At 38.6% G+C, this 18,283-nt stretch overlaps 2 protein-coding genes across 3 annotated transcripts in view; both read left to right on the top strand.

Moving 5' to 3' along the window:
* The first annotated feature begins 4,979 nt into the window (after positions 1-4,979).
* On the top strand, positions 4,980-7,787 carry LOC115929138. Of its 2 annotated transcripts, none has more exons than XM_030997440.1 (4): positions 4,980-5,043; positions 5,644-5,803; positions 6,482-6,664; positions 7,074-7,787. In XM_030997440.1, the coding sequence occupies exons 2-4, from the start codon at positions 5,691-5,693 to the stop codon at positions 7,762-7,764; spliced, it is 987 nt and encodes a 328-aa protein (XP_030853300.1). In that variant the 5' UTR covers positions 4,980-5,043; positions 5,644-5,690; the 3' UTR covers positions 7,765-7,787. The 2 variants fall into 2 exon arrangements, with proteins under 2 accessions (XP_030853300.1, XP_030853301.1); XM_030997441.1 differs by having other exon boundaries at positions 4,983-5,043; positions 5,649-5,803.
* LOC762572 overlaps positions 7,770-18,283 on the top strand; it is a 25,500-nt gene continuing 14,986 nt past the window's right edge. The window contains exons 1-2 of the mRNA XM_030997439.1: positions 7,770-8,101; positions 9,036-9,125. Of these exons, the coding sequence (XP_030853299.1) occupies positions 8,019-8,101; positions 9,036-9,125 (173 nt within the window). The 5' untranslated portion in view covers positions 7,770-8,018. The remainder of the gene's footprint in view (positions 8,102-9,035; positions 9,126-18,283) is intronic.

Here is an 18,283-nt window from a genome sequence, read left to right as displayed (position 1 = left end):
ACAACAGATATGAGTCTGAGTGTAGCATTTGCAAACACGTACAGTACATACAGTTACATTTTTTTACTGAAAGTTGAAACAGTTTATACTGAGCGATATATTTAGGAAATCCCCCAAATTACCATGATTCTCACATTGGGGGTGCCTTTTCCCTATTCTGAGTGGTTTGTCAAGTTTTTTCCTGATCCATGGACACTTCAAATGAATAAAGACATAGGCCTAAAAGGGCTTAAAATAATCCAGGGCCACCCAGGCCATGGATGCCCTTTTGATTGGCCTCAATGCCCCTCTCATTGGCCTTGGAGATGTGTGTGCCCTTTCCAGTTCTTCCTACTTGTGCTGTAATATACATGTAGGAATGTTCCCTACAGAAAAGTGGCCTTGCCCTAAAAATATTGAAATTTAAGGCCTGGCCTAAGCAACCATAAGCCTATCAATGTACATACATGTACATTGTTATATACATCTTTCCACATGTACAGGTGTATACATGTACATGTACATAAGCCTACTGAAATAAACAAAAATATCAATTTGCAATGAATGGGGAAAATCCCTTGTTGAGAATGTACATGTACATGTATACACTGTAACTCTCGTATTTTCTATGAATCATAAGAGGTGTTTATATTGGACTTCCCAAGGTTTACCAGGGTCGTAAAATGACAGTTCAAATAAATAAATTGGCCTAAATTATAAACTCATAGAAGTAAATGTACATGTAACTGCAAGTACCGGTAGCTTTTACATGTAGATTTACAGGCAGCAAGTTGAAAGCTTGCAACAGCAATGGGGAAAGTCCCCTAATCAGTATGATGCTTGCATTGGGGAATCCCCTTCCCATCCTGCATGAATCAGATCATCTGATTTCCTCTTTGCCTCAGCTGTTGATCTTTGACTGATATTCATCAAAAGCACACGGTCACACAGCTACTGACTACTGTGCACTTACATGTAGAATAGTAAGAAATAGTGTGCAAGTTCAGTTACGACCATAAACATGAGGAATTTGTTCACGAATGCAAAGATTGCAAGGTTTGTTTCACAGTTCACTTGTTTAGACAAGTTTTACACTGTCATAACATTTATATTTCACAAAGTTTCTCGGTAATCTTAACCCCCCCCCCCCCAAAGGGTACCCCCTCTTTTGTTATGCATCAAAATAATCTTAATGTAAATGTACTATAGTGGTTGATGGAAAGAGATAAGTTTGTGAAACAAATGTAATAGAGTTCATATGCATCATGATTCATAGATGTAGTTGGTCTACAGCAAAGTAAACAAATAAGTCAATTTCTTTATTAATAGTTGGAGAAAAAACAGTAGGTCTGGGGGTTTTGTGCTGGAAGATACATGATGTATATGTTTTCCTTATGAATATGACCAACTACCGACAAATTTGAAAGAGAATGAAAGACTTAAAAGATTACATCATTTAAACACACAACAGCAAAAATCAGTAATTACAGTAGCATAAACAAACATTCTCACTTGACCTGGGTTTTAATGTCACAACTGTTTAAATCAATATGGCAAAAAGTGTAAAATTCAAAAAGAAAAAAAAACAGTTACAATTTCTTAAAAACAAAACAAATGTCTCAGGGAACAGACTTGAAGATGAACGAGACAGAGATCTACGAGATAACAAATAGAAAGGTAGAGTCCACACTCCAGACCTCTAATTTCTAAAGAAAAGCAATAATGACAAAAACATCAAACTCAGTCAAACTCAATCAAAGACAAAACAAAGTCAAGTAAAAGATTGACCTTGTGTTGTGGCCGTTAATACTCAAAACCGTCATCAGTCTAACTTCTTGGACATCCCATTTAGAATTAACACACATTTCTATTGGAAGTCCGCGTAATAAAATAATCTCAATTCACTGGCTACTTTTATGGGTTGTCTTCGTGAAAGTCAATGTAAAATGCATCAAGAAAATCATCGCGGAATCTGTTTTTGGCATCGCCAACTTGCGGATCCAAAATCAGAATCGTTAGCGAAAAAAGCAGACGATGCCTATTTTCACAGACGTGAAGACGATCCTCGTTTGTGCGATCGATTCTTATTCTCGGACCAGCGCCCCCTACTGCTGATGTCGCGATGACGCAGGTTTCAAAAAACAAAAACAAAAAAGAAATTAATTTTTACTAGAGTCTACTAACTCATAGACTATCTAAATCTAGTCATGTTCTTAATCCTATTATAGATCTAGGTACATAGTACAAGCAAAGTAGAAATGGAATGATGGTTGGTATTTACACAACGTCTGAAGTGAAATAGACTTTGCGTTTCAAGCCTTCGGACTTGTTCAGTGCATGCCGACCGAGCGCGAGCGCTCAGCTCCTTGGAGCTGCGCCGACCGGTTAGCGTTGTATTTAGTTAGATTAAGTACGGGGGTCTACACACCTTTACAATGAATGGTATTCCGCTGCCACCGATACAGCGGTTCCCCAGTAGAAATAATTCCTCCAACAAAACGGTGATAGGCGGTATATAAAAGCAGGTTTAATCGCCGATGAAAACGTATGCATTAGATATCATCCGTTCAATTGTACATCTGTCGAATTAAAACCACGAAACTTGTCCATTTAGAATTGCTACTTGTGATTCCGTTTGCTACGTACAAAAAATACATAACATTAGCAGAAATATGGCCGGCTGAAGTGAGCAACCGAAGTAGAGGTGCTCAGATATTTCGATATGGTGGTGCAGAAAGAACCCATGCAAATTTGTTACGGTAATTTTTGTTTTCCTTCGTTCGGAATGGGATCATTGGAGAAACACAAACACAATAGTTGGATCAATCAATCAGTATCAATAAATAATAATTATTTTCATTTTAAAAATTTCAATCAATTGTCAAACACATGTCGAAAATAATAATATCGGATTCAGGTTTGCCCGGCAACGATTTATGCACTCTTGGGAGCTTTTCAGTCAGGTACCATTTTACAAACGCTCAAAAAGTTGAGCAAAGTATAATGACTTTCGCATCATACCTGGAACCCATTTCAGGCGCGTTTGGGGGGTTAAACCCCCCCCCCCCTTTAGTAATTTTTTGTGTGTAAACCCCCCCCCCCCTAAATTTCTCTAAAACCCCCTCCCCCCCCCCTTTTGGATTTTTTTTTTTTTTTTATAAAGAAAAAAAAAAAAAAAAAATTCCCATGGTTGACCTAAAAAAGCTGACCTTATCCCCCCCCCCCCCCCAACGGAGCAAAATGTCAAATTTTCAAATTTCGAGACCAAAAAAAAAAGTGTCCTCTTACCCCCTCCCCCGCTTATTCAGCGGTCGGCTGAGTTAATTGTTGCGATTTTTTTGGGACCAAAAAAAAAAAAAAAAAAGTGACCATCTTACCCCCCCCCCCCCCCCCGCTTATTCAGCGGCTGGCTGAGTCGTTGCGAAATTTTCGGCCCGATTTATAAATGTTAAACCCCCCCCCCCCCCCCCCCCCCCCTTGAAAAAATCCTGCGTACGCGCCTGACCCATTTATCACCTCGGTAGAGAGAAGCCAAGCAGAAAAAAATGTTTGGGTTAAAGACATAAACGATCAAAATTTCAACATGTTGCAGGTTTTAATATAATTAGAGCCATTTTTAACTGAAACTTGATTCTTTTATTATAAATTTTATGCAGATTGGTCAATTATTGAAAAGTCAATCTTGTATTATACGCTATGATTTTCCCTTTGTGTTTGTTTTGCTTGATATATTCTGACTTTCTGTTCATAAGGAAATATCCCTCGTTTACTTTATTTTCATTTCATTTTTTTTAACCACTATCTCGAAGATCTTGATTCACTCACAATAACAGAAATATATACTTTGGTATTACTAAAAGATTTTTAATGAGTACAAAATAATTTTGGGAAAACTAGTACTTTGCCTCCGACATGCATATCAAAGTAATATAAGCTATCACTTTTATACATTTCAATATCAGGGCAAGTTACAGAATTAAGTTTCATGTTATATATCGATTTTGTAATATTTTTGATTTCATGTATCCGATTATTTCTTGGGAGAGAGAGTACAAGAACCAAAACAAGAAATAATTCCCCTCGTAAAAGATCCTTTATACTAGCTAGGAATCACAATGTTTTAAAAACAAAATATATACAACTTTGGGACAAATGGATTGTCTGACATCGGTATCATAGTGACATTTCAAATTAATCAATTTGATATCACTGGAGGGCTGATAGACAAAATGCAGAAAGGCAGAATATACGAAGGCAATCGTTTGTGGGAGGGATTATCAACTTAGTATCAGTTTCTGTCTGCGTTGCATAACCGCTCAGTATTTTTTGTTCTCTCTCTCTCTCTCTCTCTCTCTCTCTCTCTCTCTCCCCCCTCTCTCTCTCTCTCTCTCTCTCTCTCTCTCTCTCTTAATGTACATTCTTCCCCTCTTGTTATCACTATTATGGGAGGGGACACGGCCAGCCTTGAGCCTGCCCCCTTGAACTTAAGTACATCGTTCGCCTTTAGTACACAGGAAAAAGAATGTGCCCCTTCATTGGCATGTGTGGAAAATTTGGTCTTCTTGTCAGGAAATTTTAGAGTAACTATATAGGCTCTAAAATCCCAACACCCCCTTATTTTTTAAAAAACTTTCTGGCTTGCTTTGGTTGTCACGAAATTGGAGGATGAACTACTGCACTCCATTTTTGGCAACATTCCTGGATCTGGGCCCGCTTTGATAATCATAATTAAATCAATTTGAATGGACACAATGATACCGGTATATTCAAAGCTTCTGAAAACAAGTGCGTAAGTTCAAAACTAAAGTCTTGTATTCTTTTCACTTTATTGTATCAGATCTAATGATCTATTCATAAAAGTGTGATAATATTTATGTGAAATACAAGAAGAAAACATGTTGCTTTTCCAAATCAACATGATTGTTTCGAATATTAGTCTTATAAAATGACTTTTGAACGTCAGGTATTTTCTTCTTTTATTCCGACCTTTCAAAGACACCAACAACAACAACATATTTCGCAATTCAAATTCCACTTCCACGTCAAAAGTACAGAACTTCAAAGGTAATAAAGGTATATTTTAGTATTGTATGTGTAGATTCGGACTATTTAGTTCATTCCTATTGATATTCAGCGACTAATTTTCTAGAAATGGCATTTAGATTGGTTAAACATAAGCCAATAACCAAAATATCTGAATCAGGTATTAATTATAGCAGTCCCATTTGTTAACATTCATGTCATGTATTTACATTAGAAATGGGGAAGGGGAAAGGGGGGGGGGGGGGGGGGGGGTGGGAAAGCGTCAGTCCTAAAAAGGAGGGGGACTTGTTAGGATTATCTAATCCCTTGAATATCCAGATTAATTTACAATTGTTTTGTATATAACCATAAACAATAATTGATTCTAACTGAGATTATCATAAATTCATATCGTCGTCAAGTGACGATATTTTCGTCAAATGTGTCAATCACTTGATTATAGTTTGAATAATCTTTGCCAATTATTGGCTTGTAAACTTAAACATGTGCGACCAAATACTAAATATTTCTTCTTGAATAAACTTATAATTCATTTGTATCTAGATCTGTTTCTATTTCAAATACAATTTCTATTTTAGTGTGCATGTGTTGATTCTTTGCTTCTTTTTTTCTTCCTCAAAGTACAGACATGTGAACAATAGTACCAAATTGGAATAGAAGACATCATCATGGCTGTTCGTCGTGACAAACACAAGACGCCTGTCTTCTTAGAGAAAGCAAATAAAGAACAGACTAGGATCCAGGAGAAACTGCACATTAAACTTAAAGCTGATATTTACAGGTACCGATCAAATCATTTAATTTTATGCTGAATGAATAATAACATTACACAGACATTACTTAAAAGAATAATACAATGAAAGTAGGCTTATAATCTTTGAATTACTACTCATTTACCTCAGTGACGCTGTATCTAATTTGATTATTCTTTTTAAATGGGGGTTATTACTATATTGATAATTTGAATAATTAAACCATTTATTTAGCTGTTAGTAATATGAAAGAGAAGAAGAAGGAGTTAAAAAAAAAGAAGGATAGAGAGATAGAGATAGAGAAATAAGAAGATTAGAAGAAAAAGGAGAAGAAATAAAGAATAATAAGAAAAATTATATGAAATACTTGCCATTTGTAACTAGTTTCTGAATCCCTGAGCAATGTCTAAAATACTCCCTGTTTATGTCCCATTGGTATCTCCATCAAAACAGGTTATTTCAAGATGGGACCTATTCAGACATCAGAAGAAAGAAAAAAGAAGTAAAACAAGAAGAATAAAGAGAAGAAGAAAGATAGAGAAAATAAGAAGATTAGAAGAAGAAGACAAAGAAGAAGAAATTAAAGAATGATAAGAAAAAAATAGAAGAAATACTTACCATCTGTAACTAGTACCGGTATCTGAATCCCTGAACCATGTCTAAAATATTTCCCTGTTTATGTCCCATTTGTATCCCAATCAAAACAGGTTATTTCAAGATGGGACCTATTCAGACACCACCCTCCCATGTGGGCCAACACCCATGCATATCCATAGGGCCATCTTTGAATCAAGGGTTCCTGGTCTTCTGGATATCCTCTGTCCGGATGGTGTACCAAATAAGACTATCCTAGACCTCATAGCGGCTGAAGACCTGGCACAGTTTGTCAAGTAAGAAGTTTGATGGTTTTGTTCTGAAAGCACATTAGAGATTGACTGTTGTGATGGAAAGATGACTTCTTTCTCTCTCCATATCATCTCTTTAGAGCCAGAAGGTTGTTAACTCTTTGTTCAAATATATGAGTTAATATCCTTCTAGCTCTACACAGAGGGTGTATAAAACCCCTGAAATAGAGCACTGATTCTTAGATGAAGGACAGTCATGCTCCCTCTTGTATTTTTGAGAAAACAAAAACTGTTTGTCATAAATTATTTCTTGTGTGCAACTGTCTGAAAATATGTTTTCCTCTTAAATTTTAAGGGAAGGTATGCAGATTGTAGTTGACTCAAACCTTCTTCAAAGACTTGCTGTTTGGAATGACTACATGTATTCAAATGCCATCTCCATTTCTATTTCTAGGTGTGTATACCAGGAGGATGATCTGGCGAAGGCATGGGAAATGTTTCTCTCTCACATTGCCATTCCTGACGAGCAAGGAGCAGGTGGAGAACCAGAGGAGACTTCGTCTGCAGGAGATGCAGAGCTACATCCTGGAGGTGTCAAGGAGCTGGAAGATGTGTTGTTGGGTGCGCAAGGTGGAGGAGCTGCCTCCGATGTACCCATACCAAAGGAATCCTCAGAGGTTGAGGAACCCTGTCAAAGACACAACGCCGTAGAGAGTGTAGATCCTGCATGTCGGGATCAAGAAGAAGGGCCAGGAGAAGATGGTCGGACATCAAATTCACTGCTGCATACCGAAGAGGCTGATTCTGCCAACATTCCCCTTACAAATGGGACTGAACAACTAGAATTGCCTGTGGATGATCATCAAGGAACAGAAGCTGCTTCAGCAGCCACACCAGGATCTCAGATGGACAGTGTTCAACAGCTAGATGTTTGTCAGTACGTAACTATGGACTCACCTATGGGCCTCGTTCCCATGCGGTTGCTGCAAAAGGAGGAATCTGCTGCCGTCACCTTTGGGATGAAGCTTCAAGCCCCGGGCCGATTACTGATCAAAACATTCCAAGAGTGCACTCTGAGCAGGAAAGTGGACTGGATAAATGCGATGAAGCTGATGCAGCGATCGTTAATGGTATCCCTGCTTTAGTTCTTAATGGTCCTACAGTGCAAGAGACCAATGGCACTGAGCATAAACAGATAACCAACGAATCACTCCTAAATGGTGATCCAACATCAAGTAGTCAACAGGAAAACTCTGATGATCAAGCAGTTTCACTAAAGAAGCAAGAGAGTCCTGTAGAAGATCTCAATGCCAGTAACACAAACAGTGATGAATTGCACCAGTTTGTTGCAAGGGTTCATAAACTGCCAGCGCCCTCCGGAACCCTGGCGCAAAACTTGATGCGTCTCCTGGACAGCGATTCTTCCACCTTCAGTGATGTTGCTCTGGTACCTGCTAATGATACCAGGATTCCTGCGCATAGGTATGGTTACTGTACGGTGTGAACTTTGAACTCTGAACTTGTGCATGACAGGATCTCAATCTAGGCCCCATCTTTAAAGAGTTCCGATTGATCCAAATCAATCCAAATTAATCGCAAGTCCTCTAATCGATTGCAAGTTTGCAGTCTCTTATTTCTTGATTACATAGTTCAAGGGGATATCAATCGCAAATAAGTTGTGATATTGCAACTGTTTATAAGAGGAGGCCCTGTTTTTACGCCGCTCCTTGTCTGAACTGAAAGCCAGTCACATTTATATTATTGTGGTCAGGGTTTGTGGCAAAATTGGTTTATCTTTGTTTCAAATTGCATGAACTTGTCCATTTCAGTGATCAGGCATTTGCCCCTGTGACACTTCTCTGTGGTTCTATTTTGTAAAAACAAAACAAAACAGGGTTTAGGCTGAAGTTACAATTATAATTGATGTTATGTGTAGGGTAAGCAGTAATTGAGCCAGGATTAAAGTTCGGAATTCAAATAATATTGTCAAGAAGTACTTTCGGATTAGAAGACATCATTTCTGTAGAGAATATCTTGCTGTTTCATGGATAAAGAAAAGGGCAGACAATGATTTTTATGCCAAAGAAAAGGAACTTTTATTTCTGTGCATGACCATTAAACTTTGAATGTACAATGTATGAAAAGAGAAGTGCTTATTCACTTTCAATTCAATTCAATTTATTTGTGTTTCCAAAGAAACATTACAAATCAATTATAAACATTTATAACAACTTAGGAATACATATATTAGAAACAGAGGCGTCCACTAAAAAGCAGTGCTTGTACAAGTGTGGCTCCCTCAAATGATACGTAGAAATAATGAGTAATTAAACTAACTTTCTAAGGTTGTGGGAAAGAACCTGCTTATTTCTGATTACTGCATACAATGACTAGTCTGACCTTGCTACTTTCACAGATTTCTTCTTCACTGCCGCTGTGAGATCTTTGCTGCTATGTTAGGAGGTGGATGGATAGAGAGTGAGACGCAAGAGATACAAATGAAAGGGTGAGTCGGCTATGATAGAACATAACTTTGCTGCAAAAAAACAAAAGTGTAATTATTGTTTTGTACACACTGTAGCTCAGAATGACCTTGATTAAAGGGGATGTAGCATGATGAGACTACGTGTGTTTCCCATGGCCTGACTCGGGGTCAATCGATAAAATACGACTACGGATGACACGACCGCAATATATACGTGCGTGCAACATATGCGAAACCAAAGCATGAGGAGAACTTTGGTCTGTTTCGCGAAAGCTAGCACGCGCTGACCGTTAATCAAGTCCATTCGTTTACGTGCAGTTGTCCAAAATAAGTCGTAGATGGCGTTTAACCAGTATTTGCCATGCTACACCCCTTTAATGCCTAGTTGACACTTTCACGATTTTTGGTCCCGCACTGCCCCGCATTGAATGCGTGCCAGTGCGTGACAGTGCGTGCCACTTCAGTGACACGCACTGTCACGCATAGTTCCCGCATTGTTCACGCATTGTTCACGCATAGTTCACGAATAGTTCACGCATAGTTCACGCATAGTTCACGACTATTCACAACTAGTTTGCGCATTGTGTTAACTATCACAAAAAACAAGGCAGACGTCTATTCGCTCTCGTGTTTTTCATTAATTCAGCATAACTATCGTCATTAAGATGTTGAATTCTGAAGAAGCTAATTTAGAACAGAGAAGGTGTTTATATGTAGCTGCAGGAGCATTAATAGTTTATCAACGAGAAAGAGATCTTGAAGAAAGACGAGAAGAGGAGAAAAAAGGAAAAAGAAAAAGGAGGACATTGTGGGTGAGAGATTGGCTGTCAAGACGCCACATCCACGGACATTTTGATCATTTACTGGCAGAGCTGCATAGGGAGGATCAAAAGAGCTATAAGAATTTCTTGAGAATCACTCCTGATCTGTTTGAGGAAATGGTTGGAAAGCTAACGCCTCATCTGGAGAAGAAAACAACGTTTATGCGAGAACCACTAGAAGTTGGACTGAAACTAGCCGTCACTCTCCGTTTCTTGGCAACAGGAAATTCTTATGCTACATTAGGGAAGGCAACTTTATTATCACTCGCGTTCGTCCGGGTTCAGGACGATCGCGTCCCCTCTCTTGTTAGCAGAACGCGACTGTCCTTAACGCGTAAGGTATGGTGGATTAAAACCTTCTCCATTCATCGCGTACCCTCCTTTGTTTAGAGAACGCGAGCGTCCCAAACGCGTACCCAATGAAAGGGGCAAGAATGGGGGGATTATCTTACATAATATTACATAATTCTTGAGAGGAATAGGGTTTCTTTTTGTCGCGCTAAGAGGGGCAAGAACTCGTTTAATCACCTTGCCAGTAAAATTTCTTCCTTCTAGCGATCGGAAGGCTTTCCCCATTTTAAATGAAATGTAAATGAAATGAAAATTGTGTGAATCGCAATCGATGCAGAGGTCCGTTGTTTGAGGTTGAGAGAGAGAGGGAAAGAGAGGTAGAGGGACGTAGACATGCATGTTTTGTTCTTTGAAATATTTACTCTACGAGACTGTTATGTATTTTTATATGTCATCTTTTGTCATCATTTTGGACGTTTGGTCTTATGAAAACTGATTTTGAATGAATGATACTACGCCGCGGCCGCCTTGTAGCGACCAGCAGCGCTAGAACAATTTCTAATTTGCATACCCTGTGCCGCCCATTGAGCTGGGAAGGGTAATAGACATTCTGACATTTCTATCGATCTTTTCGTGGGTGCAATGAAAAGGCACAAATGAAGTAGAAAGTTGGATTGATAACCGTATCTTGGAAATGTTGTAATCAACACCCAAGTTCAGACAGACCGCGATATTTAAGATTGTCAGCCTACGCCTTTGTTCTGAGAGCGCCGACTTGTGGCGGGAATGTCATAATAAATCTGTCATTATTTGTATGTCGTTGTTGCGACTGGACAATGGTGAGGAGAATTTTTGTTCCGATAACAAAAACAGATCCAACAATTCCCCTTTTTAATTCGGGAATACACCTTGAAACTCTCTCTCTCTCGATAGTAGTAAATCCATCTGTATCTCAAATCACAACTATTTCCTTTCTTATCTGTTATCTTTCTCTCCAGGCCCTCTCTACGACCCTTTTTTTGTTAGCCCTCTCTCCCTCTCTCTCATCCAGTCACCTTTCTAATCTCTCTCTACCACTATCTCTCTACCTCTTACCACTATCTCTCTTTCTTTAATCAACACTTTCTTTAGCTAGTGCGTCCCATGAGAAAACGAAACGGAAAATTATCGATGTTTTATGATAACTTAATCAAAATTATAATAAATATAAGACACATATTTGTACAGGAATAACAAAGTTCTGTTTGTTTAAAGTAATGCTTGCATTTCCATAATTTCCATAACTCTGTTGCTACGGCAGGCAGCCAGTGAAAACGAATTCGTTTAATCAAATTATGGAAGTGCAAGCATTACTTTAAACAAACAGAAATTTGTTATTCCCGGCTCATTTTTCCTGATTGAGCCGAGGTTTAATTTATGAAAGGGCAGAAAGTGAACTTACCAAAGGATCATGTCTTCAAATTGTTTTTTAATCGCTCATTCGTGAAATATGCATTATATGAGTTGCATCAAATGAAAGAAGAGGATCTAAGCTTTACAAATATGTGTCATTTATTCATTATAACTATTGTCGATTGCTTATCTGAAATGAGGCGTCATGTCAATCAACACCAAAGTTCCAAAACATCGCGTATATTTAACATCGTTACGCGCCTTTGTTCTGAGAGCGGGAATGTCATAATAAATCTGTCATTCTTTGTTTCCCGTTGTGACTAGACTACGATAAAGAGCAATGCCATGTGGCATGAGAACAACATTGTTCAATTATTAGAGCATATACGGACCATTTAGATTGAAAATAAGAAATAGAACTCTTTTTACTTCTCGTAAATATACAGAGGATTACAATAAGAATTTCAACATCCATCATCTCTTGCATCCTCTTTCTTTCCCTCGTTCTCTCCAATTCCCCTCTCACTCGGTCTTTCTCTGTCCCACTCTCCAATGATCTATGACATTCTCTGTTTTGTTTAAGAATAAATATGCACACCCTCCCCAATTTCAATTCAATTCCAAGAAAAAATAAAGTTTGTATTTAATTGAAGAAAAAAATAAGAACAAAAAAAAAAAATTATTTAAAAGACTAGATGGAATTAAAAAATTAGAGGGGGCAGATAAATTAGGTGAAGGAAAAAATATTGAATTTCAAGATAAAGAAATCGGGAGACGTATTAAAGAATGAATTCGCAGTCTTCAACACAATTCAAATTTTTAATTTCAATGAAATTCTGAAAAACGATATAATAACGTTATCATCATTAATCATTGAAAACAAAATCTAAGAGATGGAATTACAAAATTAGATGAAGTAAGTGATGAACAGGGGCGTACCCAGGATTTGTTCGTAGGGGGGGGGGGGGGTTAAATTGCGCCGAAAATTTTGTACTGACAGGCAGGGGAGGGGGTAAGAGCACTTTTTTTTTTGGTCCAGGAAATGATGTTTTTGGGGTCACCCATAAGCACACACACAAAATGAGGGGGGGGTCCCCCTTCCCTCTCACTGCGTGCGCGCCTGGTGATGAAGATATAAATAAAGAAATATTAGAGTTCAAGAAGAAAGAAAGGATCGGGAGACGGAAAGATGGCAGCCGCAGGTAAAAAGGGCGACTAAATAAATACGAAAATGCATTGTACAAAATAAAATTCAAGAAAAGGGAAAAGTAAAACCAACAGGAAGGCAAAGATAGACCCACAACTTCACTTCACTCATTCTGGAACATTTCATCACTATCTGTTATTTATTTGAGAAACCAACTACGAGTGAGCAATCACTCATCACGTGGCCTTGGTCGATGATCTAATCTTATCAAAATGCTAATGTCTCCCCTTTGTTCAGCTCCGATCCCTTCTTGGCGGCCTAGCCCTTTCATGTTTGCGCGCTCTCCATCATACATTTCCCTCTCTTTCTCTATCTCTCTCTTGCGCTGTCTCTTTCGTGAAGTTATCTCCTCCTCCCCCCCCCCCCCCCCTTTCCCCTGAAAAGATGAGCGTGGGAAAACCTCTCTCACGCTCTCTTCTCTGTCACATTCACTTGAGTTCATTCACTCGGCCCATAAATGGCTTTGTTTTTGTTTACATTAGCTCAGAGGCGGCTTCATAAGTCATGAATGAACTGACTAGTATGTCTGGTTACTAAGCAACTATGCAGTCAATCAAAATGTTCAAATTCATTTGTGGCTGCATGGTTTCATATCGGGCAATAAAAAAAGCTCAAAATTTTGATATTTAACAATCATATAGTGAGATCCTACTCAAACTCGTGAATTTCTCATTTTTAAAGAACAATTTCCAGCAAATTAAAAATATGAACTGGCCATGTTAATGACGCGGGCCTACAAACACGTCGACAGCTCTTCTTATTTTTGGTGTCTCGGAGTCAACGGGTGTATATGTCATTTTGAGGCAGAGAATTTGAGTACTGCAATTTTGTGAAAATAAGAAAATGCAATATTGTTTTTAATATAAGGAAAATAATTACAGCTTTAAATACATGACTTGGTCTAGCTCGATAAAAATCAAACAACTATGATCATATTCATTTTTTTTTCTTCGTGACATTGGATAACAAATTTCACAAATTCCAACATACTATAAATATTGATAATTGAGATTATTTAGTGCAAGGGTAAATATGACAATGACCCGGAACATAATAAAGGGATAACAATTAAACAAATTACTCTTAATACTTGTAAACGTTTTTTTTTTTTTTTTAGGGGAGCGGGGTCAAATTTTCCCTAGTGTCGCGCCACGCCTTTTTAATTTCTTGGCGAGAGGCCTGATTATGCATAGAATTAAAAAAATCAACAAAAGGGAAAAGTAAAACAACAGGGAGGCAAAGTTACATCTACATCTTCACTTGTAGGTAGTACATGCAATGTAAATCCTAATTTTGATTTCTATATTTATTTTGTAAAAACACTGAATTTTCTGCTGTGATTTTACATAAAACTCAGACTTCACAGAGCTGCCAAGCAGAACGTTTTTAACGTATTTATACAGGTTTTTTAAGTTTGGCTGTGCGAACGTGGCTACAGGTTGGCTGTGAGAACGAGCGTATGCATAGTTGTGCCAATGTTTCGTGTTGGCAATTCCTGTGGCGCGCACGCATGCACATTACACACAACACAGGGGATGTACACCACTCAAAGACGTGCGCATTACCCCAGGCTATGCATACACACATACATGCATCCGATCGTGATATCAAACCAGCATCCACAACACACGCAAATTACATATCAGTGCACTGCACTACACACAGCGTCACTCACTAGTACAAGGAAATCCCGATGTCACTTCCAAAAATCCACCCCAAAAGCCAAATTTTGCTGTCAAAAGTGCGGAATCGGAGCCATATTTCCAAAGCATGCGGTGGCTTAGCCAAGTTTTAAAAACGGCTTCGCCAAAAAAAAGCGCTTAAAATCAAGAAATCAGAGATTTTGTAACGATTTTTTTGGCTTATCGCAAGCGCCCTTCGAGGGCCTTCGAGTGTGCTGCGTCTTTACCAGCGCTGTCGGGCTCAGATCACGTGACCGCATGTTAGGGGGCTATCCACATGTTGTGATTTGCGCGAATTGCTGATCCACGCAATGCAGTACTGATTAATAGGTTGGGGAATACAGACACTACTAAATATGATTTATATATTTGCAGTGTCGCAGAAGCTTTTACTCATATGCAGCTGTATGTAGAAAGACTTGAGGCGTTGCTGGTTAGGTTTATTATTTTAGCGCGCGACACATTTTTGGGACAAATTATTATCAATCAACCCGGGGGATTGCAGCTCTAGCTCTGCTTTCAAGACTGAAAATTCATCTATGAAAATCTACTATCGTATTCTAAACGCGAGCTAGACGGGTGCTACTATTGTCAGGGAACGCCAGATTAACGCGTTCTAGACGGGTCAGCTATTGTCAGGGGACGCCAGATTAGAAAGGATTAGAGAGGGGCTGGATAGCGGTGAGGTTGATTGACAGCGGTCCTAGCGGACGGGATGGCTTCTTTTCTGGCTGCCTGCTCTATTGTCCAACAGACAACAATAGACGCGAGCAAGGGACGCCAAGGGACCGCCAGCGTACAATACGCGTCCGGGAACGGGGGATTAAGAGATAAGTAGGCGTCCCGAACCCGGACGAACGCGAGTGATAATAAAGTTGCCTTCCCTTACAGTACAGCTTTCGAGTTGAGAAAAGCACCATATCGAGATTTATTCCCGAAGTATGTAATGCACTCATTGAAGTGTATAAAAAGGAAGTACTCAGCTGTCCAAAAACTGAAGATGGGTGGAAGGATGTGGCCAAGAAGTTCAGTTCCAGATGGAACTATCATAATTGCCTTGGTGCCGTCGATGGCAAACACGTGGCAATCAGGAAGCCGCCAAAGTCTGGGTCCTTGTACTTTAACTATAAAGGTTTCCATAGTATTGTTCTCATGGCTGTAGCAGATGCAGAATATAAGTTTCTGTATGTGGATGTTGGAGCAGAGGGTGGCTCTTCAGATGGTGGAACTTGGAAAAACTGCAACTTGTATGATGCCATAGAAGGGGAAAGAGCAGGGGTGCCGCCACCGGAACCAATGCCCAATGATGACATGCCCATACCTTTCCAATTTGTGGCTGACGATGCATTTGCGATGAAGCCCTGGCTAATGAAGCCCTTCTCACATAGGTCCCAAGTTCATGAGGAGATCATCTTCAGTTATAGACTAAGCCGAGCTAGGCGAGTAGTGGAAAACTCGTTTGGTATTTTGGCTCACAGGTAGGTCTCCCTTTCTTTCTGTATTCATTTCCATTATCAGTGCCTATTGCTTTAAAAGTTCAAGCACATTGAATAAAAATATTTAACTTCCCCCCAGAAAGGAGTTGTTATCATAACCCACTTTGTTTAAACCAGCATAACGTAGAATTTTTATATGGTGTTTATTTTATCAACACATGTTGCTATTTCTGCAGCTTACGCACAAAATACCATGCGAGACTGCAATTGCTAACAAATCTGAAATGATACACTAAGCAGATGCTCTCATTTTGTTTGTATTTATTATAGTGATCTTTTTCTTTAGTATTCAGTATATCTAGTTTCTCCAAATAACAAGTACAATATTTTGTTTTTACTCCAAATGAAGCGTGATTATTTTAAAATCAAGATTCATATGTACAGATCGTAAAAAATATATATATATTTCATATTGATGGGCTCTTGTTTTATGGTATTACTTGATTTAGGTTCAGATGTTTCCTAACTACACTTCCGCAGAAGCCCCAAACTACCAACTTAATCATCATGAGTGCCTGCGTCCTACATAATCTGATATTAACCAGGTACCCACTGGCATCAGGAGATGTAGACCATGAAGATCCATCTACGCATGCGATGATACCTGGTGCATGGAGAGACGACCCTGTGTTTCACGGTCTGAGAGCTCCGACAGGAAACACTTCTATCAAGGAAGCTAAGAGCCAACGTGCATATCTATCACATTATTACACCTCCCGCGCTGGAGCAGTTTCCTGGCAAGAAAAGATGATAACCTAAGCAGATTAACTATGACATTATTGTGATGCAGTATAGCACTAGCTCAATTCCACAAAAAATGCCAAATGACACTGACACAAATGACATTTTATTTCTTGAATGGTTATGTATTTCAACAAGGCCCGACATCGTTCCAATATCAACCGTCTGTTGTACATCTGATTTTAAACTTAGGATATGAGATCAGTGTTTATAATGTGTTTGTCTTTATGTACACAAAAATTCTACAGTGTATCAGCAATTAATGTTGTCAGGAAATTAAGGGGTTTTGGTAAGCTTTGTTGTTGAACTTAAACGTGATGCAGTTGGTGTCGGGGCATAGAAATTTCGTATTTCTAGTAAGCTTGCACAAACCCCACTCCTCACACGCACGCATACACACACACACACACATACACACGAACGCACATTTAAAGACTGGGTCCGCACCAGAAAAAAATCTTGTATTGATTAAAAGCAGATAAATCAGACGAAAAACAAAACAATTAAAACAAAACCAAAAACGTTGAAGTAAATCGGACAATAAATAAGAAAGTTATGAATATAACGCAAAAGTTATTTATCATGCTAACTGGCAACGCTGGGTCACGTGGCATGAAGTATGCCATGCACTTCTCTGCAGGTATTTTATTATATCTTATTGTTTTTAAATCCCCCCTTTGCAACCCTTTAACGCAAGAAGAACAGTTTGGTTTTTTTTGGGGGGGGGGTCGATATAAACACGGGTACAGATACATTTATGGATTCAACCTTTAGAATGTTTTGAAAAATAACCACTCATGGATTAAAACGGATTCTTACAAACAAAAAGTTATAATAAGCTATAACAGACAGGAAGTGCATGACATACGTCATGACACGTGACCAAGAGTCACGTGTTAAGGCTGTGTCACACCTTTGCGTTTTTAGCCTGCGTCGGCCCAGCGTTTTTGAAAATTAAAAACGCTTCCTGAACGCGGATCAGACGGTAGACTGACGTTGGAGACGTTCAGCTTGCGCTTTATTAATGAATTATTGTATCCATTCATCAATCATATGTTACACAAAACATCTGTGAGAGATAGGAAAAACTGGGAAATTGAATATCATTTATTGATACGATCATGCTTTTACATCGTTTAAGAAGATGCTATTAACATATGTATATATGTAATAGTCAAACAGTTGACGCTGTTATCTCGTATGAATAGGTGCACTTGAACGAATTGTGCGGAAACTTAACAATCATTTTTGAAATCCAATGAAAAATATCAAGTGCTTATAGTTACCCATTTTATTAAAGGCCTTGATATTCACCTATCTTTGCAGTCTTTGATTAGCCTTTGATTTGTCAATATGTTACTCTTAATATAAACAACTTTACATGTTTTGTTTTTTGTGTGTAATAAGAGACTTGTAATCAGAAGCAATCAGAATGCACGAATTGCGTGTTTTTTAATAAAAGAAACATAACCGAGTAGAAAACTTAGGCATTCTGGATATGCTCACATAAATGCAATTTAAATAACGTGTGATGAAGAAAAGAAAATAA

The sequence above is a fragment of the Strongylocentrotus purpuratus genome, unplaced genomic scaffold (genome assembly GCF_000002235.5).
Source record: "Strongylocentrotus purpuratus isolate Spur 01 unplaced genomic scaffold, Spur_5.0 spur5_scaffold_4, whole genome shotgun sequence".
In the NCBI taxonomy this organism is placed as follows: domain Eukaryota; kingdom Metazoa; phylum Echinodermata; class Echinoidea; order Camarodonta; family Strongylocentrotidae; genus Strongylocentrotus; species Strongylocentrotus purpuratus.
Note: the sequence above shows the minus strand (reverse complement) of the source record. Positions and strands in the feature narration are given on the sequence as shown.

What these genes read in the sequence shown, in the direction of transcription:
- LOC115929138 (XM_030997440.1), top strand. Translation starts at nt 5,691, where the DNA reads ATGGCTGTTCGTCGTGACAAACACAAGACGCCTGTCTTCTTAGAGAAA. An exon ending in CTTAAAGCTGATATTTACAG is followed by an intron (nt 5,804 to 6,481) that starts GTACCGATCAAA and finishes CAATCAAAACAG; the next exon opens with GTTATTTCAAGATGGGACCT. An exon ending in GACCTGGCACAGTTTGTCAA is followed by an intron (nt 6,665 to 7,073) that starts GTAAGAAGTTTG and finishes TTCTATTTCTAG; the next exon opens with GTGTGTATACCAGGAGGATG.